The sequence below is a fragment of the Entelurus aequoreus genome, linkage group LG09 (genome assembly GCF_033978785.1).
Source record: "Entelurus aequoreus isolate RoL-2023_Sb linkage group LG09, RoL_Eaeq_v1.1, whole genome shotgun sequence".
NCBI classification, from domain to species: domain Eukaryota; kingdom Metazoa; phylum Chordata; class Actinopteri; order Syngnathiformes; family Syngnathidae; genus Entelurus; species Entelurus aequoreus.
The window spans coordinates 81,299,025-81,309,834 of record NC_084739.1 but is presented as its reverse complement, the minus strand read 5'-3'; the positions used below and the strand labels follow the sequence as shown (position 1 = coordinate 81,309,834).

Below are 10,810 nucleotides of genomic sequence, written 5' to 3'. Positions count from 1 at the left end.
TATGAACTTGAAGTGCCATCCCATGGAATTATCCAAAATGTTTTGGTATCCTGGAGCATTCAAAGTTCCTTTCACTGGAACTAAGGGGCCAAGCCCAACTCCTGAAAAACAACCCCACACCATAATTCCTCCTCCACCAAATTCCACACTCGGCACAATGCAGTCCGAAATGTAGTGTTCTCCTGGCAACCTCCAAACCCAGACTGGTCCATCAGATTAACAGATGGAAAAGCGTGACTCATCAGTCCAGAGAAGTCGTCTCCACTGCTCTAGAGTCCAGTGGCGACGTGCTTTACACCACTGCATCCAACGCTTTGCATTGGACTTGGTGATGTATGGCTTAGATGCAGCTGGTCAGCCATGGAAACCCATTCCATGAAGCTCTCTGCGTACTGTACGTGGGCTAATTGGAAGGTCACATGAAGATTGGAGCTCTGTAGGAACTGACTGTGCACAAAGTCTTTGCGCTATGCGCTTCAGCATCCACTGACCCCTCTCTGTCAGTTTACATGGCCTACCACTTCCTGGCTGAGTTGCTGTTGTTCCCAAACTCTTCACTTTTTTTTATGATAAAGTTGACTTTGGAATATTTAGGAGCAAGGAAATTTCACGGCTGGATTTGTTGCACAGGTGGCATCCTATGACATTTCCATGCTGGAAATCACTGAGAGCGGCCCATTCTTTCACAAATGTTTGTAGAAACAGTCTCCATGCCTAAGTGCTTGATTTTATACACCGGGCCAAGTGATTAGGACACCTGATTCTCATCATTTGGATGGGTGGCCAAATACTTTTGGCAATATAGTGTATGTGTGTGTATGTATATATATTTATGTATGTATGTGTGTGAAATGTACTCGGGGTTGGGCTCAGACTATCAACATCATGCATTATTGCTGCTAATTTTGATATTAGTGGCTGCTATTACATTTATATCCGAATGGCGATTCTTATTCTTTCCAATTCTATTTCAAAAATACTTTTGTTTGTTTTCTTTTTAAAAACAATTTTAGGCCAGAAAGCCTAAGTAAGAAGCTTTTCTAACATGTAACCTGTTTTGAAAAAGTTTCATTATAATTGTTATTACACAAATAATACACTGCGACAATCGTTTTGAATCGAGAATGGTGTTGAATCTAAAATCGTTTTTCAATCGAAATGTCACCTCAGAAATCGGAATCGTATTAAATCGTTAGGTGTCAAAAGATTCTCACCCCTACTGTAGTTTATAATACTACTTTTCTCTGCGGGAGAGATTTTTGTGGCCGCTAACACAGGTTTGACTATATATATAGGGACCTCATTTTTCTTTGTCTTTATCAGACCACAACCAGGATAGAAAAAGTTTTGTCATAACCTAAATCATGTAAAAATGATATGCGTTTGTGCAGAGACCTGCAGTTGGAGGAGTATGTGGATCTATACTGGCGAGACTACCCCTCATTAATAAAGGGGTTCACAGAAAGCTGCCTTATAGACCAGAGTAAGAGCCCTTTAATTGCATTTATCCTCCATCATCCTGGTGTGCAGGAAAAACCTTAACCTTACTTTCTCTGTCGTCAGCTCTGATTGGTCAGATGCAGCATCCGTCTTTCCTGCGGGCGGAGCCTCCCTGCGTCTTCAGCTGGCTCAGTAGCTGCCTTCGGGGCGAGGAGGCCCCACCTTTCCCCTACCTGCCCGGCATCTGCCACAGAATCCGATTGCTGGTTCTGGTATGTTTGCTGTACAAGACCTCAGACATCCTAAGAAAAACACAAAAAATTACAAAATATACAATACATTTATGGTCTGAATTTTTATTTTTACCTTTAGCAGATGTGTTATACAATAACTCTATGTTCACCTTCTCTCTTTCTTCTGTCTCTGTGTCTGCTACCAGAGTTATGCTCTCTACATCAGTGGCGACGACAACGCCACGTCATCCAATGTGGCCAAGTACTTAGTAAAGCTTTCCGCAGGTCAGTTTGCACTCTTCAGACGTCAACTGCATGTGTTTTATCGATGAGCAGCCCTTATTAGCTGTCAGCTCCCTGCTTCAGGGCCCAGGAAGCAAAAATAAAGGCATGTGACGTAGAATTGGCTGTCACATGATTTTGCTTTGAGGGGGGAAAAACAAAACAGTCCCATCACTTTAGTATTTGATCAGCCATTTCTCTATGGACAAAAGACTGCAAGCTGACTTTGTATGCAGTGTGTAAGCATTTGAACAATTGAGCATTCAACCTGCAGGTTGAGTGTCCCAGCTGTTCAATTTGTGCATGTTGAATACAAACAATATATGGAATAGATAATTATTGACACTGTTGACCTCTCGCCTGCACCTCTTCTGTCTTCCACCCCTCAGGCCAAAAGTCCTGTGCCAGTGAACAGCAATACAAAAGGTAAATAGAATCGCGTTAGCGTAAGGAGCGATAAAAGGGTGTGGACATTCTGAATCGGAAATTGCCCCTAAAGTTCAACCATTGTTTTTTTTAAATGGCAATGTCATTTAGAATCAAACAGAATTAAGATCAATATACAAAGGCTGATGTTTGCTGTAAGTGTGTGTATTTGTCATTTTGGGGTTTTTTCAGGCAAAGCAGCATAAATCAAGTTGAATTCTGCAGCGAGAGTCTGGCTGAGCAGCTAGTTGTCTGGCTCACCTCAGAAGGTAGGCAAAATCAATTTTTGGTAGCTTTTATTACCCGTTAATATACAGATGTGTGCAAAAATAGTAGAACACTTGCCATGAATTAAAAAACAAAGTCGTATTTCAATGAAAAAAACAAAAAAAACATTGTTTCTTATATAATGGAACCTTCAACCATACTAATATTGCAAAATGGATGTTCCACAGACACCTTCATGATACCTTTGTAAATTTCTGGGAAACATACTGCATTTCGGAAATGCAGAATAAAAGTTAAATCTCCCTTTATATGCATTACAACTGGTTTCTAAGAGCGTGGAATGACATCGATGTTGAAACTCTCAGAAAATACTTTGACACAATTCCTGAAAGATGTGCTGTTCTGACTTTTGCCAAAGGGGGCCTCACTAAATATTAGAGTAAAGTGTAAAAAAAGGACTGGACCGATTATTTTTTGGGTGAAATATTCTGAGTGCCTTTGCCTTTACCTTTCACAATAGCAATAAAGTGCAATTCAGGCTTTGGGAACAAATAAAACACCAGTTTCCTAAGATTTGACAAGTGTTATATTTTTGCACACCACTGTAGGGGTGTCCCGATCCAATATTGGTATCGGATATCTGTCTGATAGAAGCCAAAAAACAAGTACTGGGTTCCCTAACATCTCCAATATAAGCCCTCCGATGCAAATCGTCTTGCAGCGCGTTTACTTGTGCAAAGCTGGACAATCAGTTAACATCTAAATGTCCTCCATTTAGCAATTTCCTTGTATTTTGTACAAAAGGTAAACTTTGTCGGCAATAGGTTATACAACAGCTAAGCACACTGTAGCACACAAGCTATACATTCGTAATAAGTGTCCTTAACTGAACACTGTTGCAGTCTAAAACAGCACATTTGTCAACAGAAACACGTATCGAATATTTCTGGTTGCATGTAATTTACACATACAACGTTTCCAAGGCGGAAGCGTATTAGAAAACATCCAGTATCAAATGTGTCCGCATCATTCAGCTTATTGTGTTGATTGACTTAATTAATTGTTGTGACCAATAGAATAGAAATATGTTTTTGTTTTCCATACCTACCATTGTTCTCTGTTTGAGTTAGACTAATTTCACTTAAATTTTTCTAACACTCCACACTACAAATAAAAAAAAAGTATGTATTATTCATGCTGATATCGGCTCAATATCGGTATCAACCAATACACAAATTTCCAATAAAGGTATACGAAGTGGGAAACATAACGGACACCCCTACTTTTATTATTGTTGTTGTTGCTAGATATAGAAAAAATGTTGCTTTACATTCTCTGGTTTAGGGTTCACTCTAAAGGACTTGGAGTCTGTCCCGTTCGGTGTGGCTCTGCCCATCAGAGACGCCATCTACCATTGCCGGGAGCAGCCGTGTGCTGATTGGTCAGAGGAGGTTTGCCTACTGATTGGCCGACAGGACCGCACCAGACAGGCCCACAAGATGAGCCTGGCAAAGAACAAAGCTGTGAGTTTCAAATGGCTTACTGGTGGGCTACGTTGTAGTCTACAAACCTTTATTTGTAATTACTCTGTTCAATTGGTCTAGATGGTATACTGTTTGTGGCTGTCTGAAAATGTTTGGGATTTCAGACTTTAAGTTCAAGTCTGTCCTTGGAGCCTCCTGCGACCACAGAGACCGACGAGGAGGAGGATGGCATGTCAGACATCGTCCAGGAGGTACAGTACCACAGTCTGCTACTACTGGCCACGTGTTACTTTCATGGCCAGAGATTTAGTATGCATGCCGACTGTATTTCTCAAACATATTCCAATAGGTTACAGGACTGATCTGGAGTCAGGACCTGAGGGTCCAAGAGGTCAGGAGGCTCCTGCAGAGCTCCAGGCCAGTCCGAGTAAGCGTTGTCCAGCTGCCCGAGGTTTCTGACCACGAGTACATTGAGGAGAAAGAGAACAAGTATGTTTCCGTATATTTACAGTGTGTGGTTGTTCTTATGTACAGTATATTCAGTGACGTGTCCTCCACCTTTTTCAGACTGCTACAATTGAGCCAAAGGACCATGGGGCTCCCAGTAGGAAGAGGCCTGTTCACTCTGTTCTCTTACCAGCCTGTTCCCACTGAACTTCTACCCATCCCTAAACTTAACCTCACAGGCAATGACATATTTACACATATTAATCATCTTTTGATTAAAAGTATCTACTATTTAGAATAAATACAGATGAAAATGTGTTTTGAAATAATGTGCACACAAAGTCACTTGTTTGTAAATCTGTGGCACAGGTCGTGCCCCGCCCAGAAACACCATGGTGGACCTGAACAGTGGGAACATTGACGTTCCAGCCAACATGACCAGCTGGCCCAGCTTCCATAACGGCGTAGCTGCCGGACTCAAAATCGCCCCTGCTTCGCAGGTACGTCTTCAAACCTCTGAACTGATCCCGTAGTCACTCACAAATAAATGTGAGCCTCTACTTGTGTGTTTAGGTGGACTCTGCTTGGATCGTCTACAATAAGAACAAAAGCCAAGAGATGGCGAACGAGCACGCTGGCTTCCTCATGGCCCTCGGCCTTAACGGACACCTCACAAAGCTGGCCACACTCAACATTCATGACTACCTCACCAAGGTGAACACGACTGAGAGGCCATACTTGTAACATTTTTGCATCCACCAGTTAGGTCCTCGACTACCTCAGTTTTCATTCCTTTGGTCCTGTCACCGTATCAGGGCCATGAGATGACCAGTATCGGCCTCCTGCTGGGTGTGGCTGCAGCCAGGATCGGCACAATGGACATGTCAACCACCCGCCTGCTCAGCATACACATCCCTGCTCTTCTCCCCCCTACCTCCACTGAGCTGGATGTTCCACACAACATTCAGGTCTGATTAAAAGGCATTCGTGATTTAAAACTACCAATCTTTTGTTGTTATTTTCATTTTTTTGAGTATACACCATTGACTTTCAAACTTTTTCCACATAAAAATCAAGCTGCTAACTGACAACTGTGCCCATCCAAAACAAAGATTAAGAAAAAAACACGTCAGATTTATGTTATAGGTTACAAAGCTAATTTTGCACACAGTATCTTGGTGAAAATGTTTCTCTCCACTACATACTGTATGTACATCATGACAGGACGCAGCTAGAGGTTTGTAGGTGCTAGCTAATTCCATTCTGTGCCCCAAATACTCCTTTGCAATGTTCTAATGAGGACCATGTTTGATTCTATTACTAGAATATTCCTTGAACCAGTTAAACACCGAGCATCTTCTCTTCTCTGTCTGTAGGTTGCTTCTGTAATAGGTATCGGGCTTGTGTACCAGGGAACGGGACACCGACACATTGCTGAAGTTCTCCAATCGGAGATAGGTGCGGGCATGTTTGCATAAAAATTTCAGTAATGTTATTCTGTTCTGTTAACCTTAACATCTAAAAAAAAAACAAAATCAATCCTAAGTTGTGTGAATATTTCTGTGTATGTGTACCTCAGGTCGACCTCCAGGACCAGAAATGGAGTACTGCACAGACAGAGAGTCCTATTCCCTGGCTGCAGGGCTCGCTCTGGGCATGGTCTGCCTCGGAGTAAGTCACATCGACATGTGCTTAGCCTGTCAAGCAAATAATTGTTAAATTAACCCCAATGTTGTCTTCATATTTTGTCCTTTTTTGACTCATTACTTTTTACTCACACGGCCCATTTTTGTTATTTTTCTTTGTCCTCTCCTCTATACTCGCTCTCCCGGCAGCAAGGCAGCAACCTGATCGGGATGAGTGACCTCAACGTCCCTGAGCAAATGTACCAGTACATGGTGGGCGGGCACCGCAGGGCCCAGATCGGTGCCAGCAGGGAAAGACACAAGTCTCCAAGCTACCAGATCAAGGTAAAGCGGGACAAATGGATTTGTGGAAATGTCTTTAAGTCCGATGATAACTGCGCTGCATGATGTATTTTGATGTGTTAAACAGTTATTCTTATAATGGTTGTTACAGGAAGGTGATACGATCAATGTGGATGTGACTTGTCCTGGTGCCACCCTGGCCCTTGCCATGATCTACCTGAAGACTAACAACCGGTGAGTACAATTTATATCAGTATCTTTTTTTATTCACAAGGTGATCGGTATTCATCTTGACCATTTTTTTTACCCTAAAGTTCTGTATACAATAGCTGCATTGTTCTGAAATAAACTCACTATTCACCAGCCCTGGTAGTGGTGCACTCGTTCAGTTAGTTTTGTCAAACTGAGACAGAATTACATTCTTATTAGCACACATCCAGCTCTCATAAAAAAAATCTTCCCAAACGAGGCACTTGAACATATCGTAAGAATCACTTTACAAGACATTTTCAAATGTCAAAATCAAACAATGCTCACTAAAAATATTTTTTTTGAGCCATTGTAAACTAGAGCGGACTCAGTAGAGCATAGCCCTGTGCTGAGGGCAAACAAGATGTACACATAGACATAGGGGTAGCAACTGGGGCAACGTGCTCCCCCAAAATTGGAGACAGACACATTTATTCAACCCAGAAATTATACTGAAAAGGGGAAAAAATTAATGGTTTGGAAATCTTTAATCATGTGCTTTCATTTCTGAAAGTACAACACAGTATTGTGTCACTGGCTCACACCTAAATCAGCGGTTCTGACTATAAAAGTGTTTGGAACAGAAAGAGACGTGCAGCAGGCAATATGTAAAACGGTGTGTATGGTTTGTTTATTATGTCTTGCCGTTTGTTTACTGGGGTGATCACTTCCCCATTATTCAATTGCTAACTGTGTCAGTGTTCTCATGTAACGTCAACTCTAGCTAAAATGTTTTGTTGTCCCATTTCATCTCAGCACAATGCCACAGGTACTGTATAGGGTTGGGCGGTATACTAGTATTACAAGTTATACCGGTATATTTTAGAGAGGACTATGTATTTGAGCCAATATTGATATATATTTAATCATTATTGTCTGGACGCAGAAGTCTATGCTCATTCTGCCTGCGCTGAAAGTTGTGTCAATCCTCCTCCACGCACACTGTGAGGCGGGGTAGGAGCCGTGCTAACGTGACACAAACTCCAGTATCAGGAGTGTGTGAACCATACCTGTCAACCTTCCCGTTTTTGCCGGGAAATCACATATTTTGTCTTTTTTTCCCGGCGTCTTGCCGATCCTGTTTTTTCTCCTGTTTTTTGCTCTTAATGAAAAAAGAATCCTCAGCAGTATTGCCAGCGATTGGGTCTGTTCGACTCAAGCCTCGACAAGCCTCGACAACACTCGGCTTCACTCGGGGCACCATGCGTTGATTACAGCAGCTCTGCGAGTTGCAATTTACGTGATTCTATCAAATCAACAACGCTAGAGAGATAGATGCACTTGAAAATGATGGAGAAGACATTTCTGCCAAAATACAAACTTTGTGTAACTTGATGTGTTCCCAGTTGCAATGGTATGAACAAAACATATTTAAAAAGCTGCCAGAAATAATTAACTTTTTATATGAGCTACCCAGTCACAAGTACTTTGCTCAAGAAGCACTGCCTCAACAAATGTTTTCACAATCTGAAAGGGTGTTTAGCTGCAGGGGCAATATTGTCACCTGTCGCACAACATCCTGCAGTTGGCAGCTTCGTGTTCTTTGGCTTAAATTTTTGAGGGGACAAGAGTCTTGTAAAAACGTTGAGCTAAAAAAAACACTTTAGTTAATGGTAAATTATTTTCAAATTGCTGCTTATGTTTAAAATATCCCCTTAAACCAGACGGATAAGGATTTGAGCTTTAAAGGTTTGTTTTTAAGAAGTTGAACGATAATACTTTATTATTCTTATATTATTTTCAAGGCTTTCTCATATTTTTATGTGCATCTTTCTATGAATTAGACTTTAACATTTCCAGAAAATTACTCATGTTAAAGGTGCTGTTTTCAACTTCGTCACAGTAACATTTTTCAAAGCAAAAAATACAACAAGAACACCACCGGCTAGCTTATGTTACCATTAGTGGTTTAACCGAACACATTTGACAATTATGTATATTTTTCACAATGACAAAGTTTATGTAATAAACATTTTAACTAGCCCAAATTAAATGATTGGTGTTTACGGCGGTCACTCACCCGGTCTCGTCAACGCGTGCTCGCAGGGAGCGCATACACACATACAAAAGCAGTCCAAGAGAAGCAACAAACAATTTGCAGTCATGTTGTTGTTATGATAGGATAAACATTCAATGACAGCTAACGCTAGCTATCCAAATTGCCTTTATCAGCTAACAACACCAAAAACTATTGCGCGTGCATGTGTTACGTACGCACATAATTACGTCATTACGTACGAGAAGCCGTAAGAGGACTGGATATACTTTGTAAAATACATCGTAAAGTTGGCGCCCTCTAGGCATCTGTGTAAATGGTGCAAACAGGCACTTTAAGTATTGTTTGCAATAAAACAAATTGATACGCATGTATCGTGATGTATATCGATATTTAGCCAAATATACTGTACATTGGGATATGAGTTTTGGTCCATATCGCCCAGCCCTAGTACAATACCAAATTAATGCTAGGCTATAAAGCTGACAGCACACGGCGTTGTCAGTGAGGCACTAAGCTGGTTTATTACATGCCAGAGGTATTGCCTTATTCGTATTTACTTTTGCTGACCAAACTGAACAACATCGTGTTGTTGGAGAAGAACGAAGCTTGTTTATTAGACTTCATCTACATTGGTCAAACTGCTTTGTGTTTTAAATTGCTATTAACATGTAAACAACTTGTTTTTCACTTTATTGTCAGCAAGTTGTTACTTTAAAAAACATCCATCCATCCATTTTCTACCGCTTGTCCCGTTCGAGGTCGCGGGGGTGCTGGAGCCTATCTCAGCAGCATTCTGGCGGAAGGCTAATGGACAACTCGCCACAGTTAATGGGAAATAGCATTTTGGGGTGTAGTTCATTTATGACATATTTCTGCTCAAACTATTAACGGATCTGTCTGGTTTGCAGTACAGAATGTGTCCGCCCCAATGTTAAACTTATTTTTTGCACATAGACGTTATGCATGCAAGACTAATGTATTGTTCACTGAGAAATGAAGAAAAAAACTTCTTAAGTGAATCACATTTCCACAAAATCCTCTTCGGCCCATGTCTCACCTCTCGTCAAAGTCTTATAGAGATTGATGTACAGTCGTGGTCGAAAGTTTATATACAATTGCAAAGAACGTACTGTCATGGCTGTCTTGAGTTTCCAATAATTTCTGCAACTCTTATTTTTTTGTGATAGAGTGATTGGAGCACATACTTATTTGTCACAAAAAACATTCATGAAGTTTGGTTCTTTTATGAATTTATTATGGGTCTACTGAAAATGTGACCAAATCTGCTGGGTCAAAAGTATACATACAGCAATGTTAATATTTGGTTACATGTCCCTTGGCAAGTTTCACTGCAATAAGGCGCTTTTGGTAGCCATCCGCAAGCTTCTGGCAAGCTTCTGGTTGAATTTTTTACCACTCCTCTTAACAAAATTATTGCAGTTCAGCTAAATTTGTTGGTTTTCTGACATGGACTTGTTTCTTCAGCATAGTCCACACGTTTAAGTCAGGACTTTGGGAAGACCATTCTAAAACCTTAATTCTAGCCCGATTTAGCCATTCCTTTACCACTTTTGATGTGTGTTTGGGGTCATTGTCCTGTTGGAACACCCAACTGCGCCCAAGACCCAACCTCCGGGCTGATGATTGTAGGTTGTTCTGAAGAATTTGGAGGTAATCCTCCTTTTTCATTGTCCCATTTACTCTCTGTAAAGCCCCAGTTCCGTTGGCAGCAAAACAGGCCCAGAGCATAATACTACCACCACCATGCTTGACGGTAGACATGGTGTTCCTGGGATTAAAGGCCTCACATTTTCTCCTCCAAACATATTGCTGGGTATTGTGGCCAAACAGCTCAATTTTTGTTTCTTCTGACATCACATGGACAAAGATAAGACCTTCTGAAGGAAAGTTCTGTACTTGAAAGTGTATTTAAACTTTTGACCAAGACTGTATATCTGCGGACAGACAATTACGTTTTGATGAAAATGAAACCTCTCAGGTGAAGGCGTCATTTTGTATTTTGAGGTATGGGTCTGGTAATTCGAGAGGAGCATCCTAACCTGCCTGGTGGAAACAAAATCTCACCACTGAGTG

General features: G+C 41.2%; 1 protein-coding gene across 3 annotated transcripts in view; it reads left to right on the top strand.

Moving 5' to 3' along the window:
- The window catches only part of anapc1 (anaphase promoting complex subunit 1), a 67,976-nt gene that overhangs the window by 34,684 nt on the left and 22,482 nt on the right, over nucleotides 1-10,810 (top strand). For all 3 annotated transcript variants that reach the window (XR_009827371.1, XM_062059563.1, XM_062059562.1), the window contains exons 23-38: nucleotides 1,392-1,483; nucleotides 1,564-1,712; nucleotides 1,880-1,958; nucleotides 2,345-2,381; nucleotides 2,574-2,650; nucleotides 3,954-4,132; nucleotides 4,258-4,344; nucleotides 4,443-4,582; nucleotides 4,661-4,779; nucleotides 4,910-5,040; nucleotides 5,114-5,254; nucleotides 5,356-5,508; nucleotides 5,917-5,998; nucleotides 6,120-6,211; nucleotides 6,376-6,510; nucleotides 6,620-6,702. Coding sequence is in view for 2 of the 3 variants with exons in the window: in XM_062059563.1 (XP_061915547.1) it covers nucleotides 1,392-1,483; nucleotides 1,564-1,712; nucleotides 1,880-1,958; nucleotides 2,345-2,381; nucleotides 2,574-2,650; nucleotides 3,954-4,132; nucleotides 4,258-4,344; nucleotides 4,443-4,582; nucleotides 4,661-4,779; nucleotides 4,910-5,040; nucleotides 5,114-5,254; nucleotides 5,356-5,508; nucleotides 5,917-5,998; nucleotides 6,120-6,211; nucleotides 6,376-6,510; nucleotides 6,620-6,702 (1,776 nt within the window). In the remaining variant the exon portion in view is untranslated. The remainder of the gene's footprint in view (nucleotides 1-1,391; nucleotides 1,484-1,563; nucleotides 1,713-1,879; nucleotides 1,959-2,344; nucleotides 2,382-2,573; nucleotides 2,651-3,953; nucleotides 4,133-4,257; nucleotides 4,345-4,442; nucleotides 4,583-4,660; nucleotides 4,780-4,909; nucleotides 5,041-5,113; nucleotides 5,255-5,355; nucleotides 5,509-5,916; nucleotides 5,999-6,119; nucleotides 6,212-6,375; nucleotides 6,511-6,619; nucleotides 6,703-10,810) is intronic.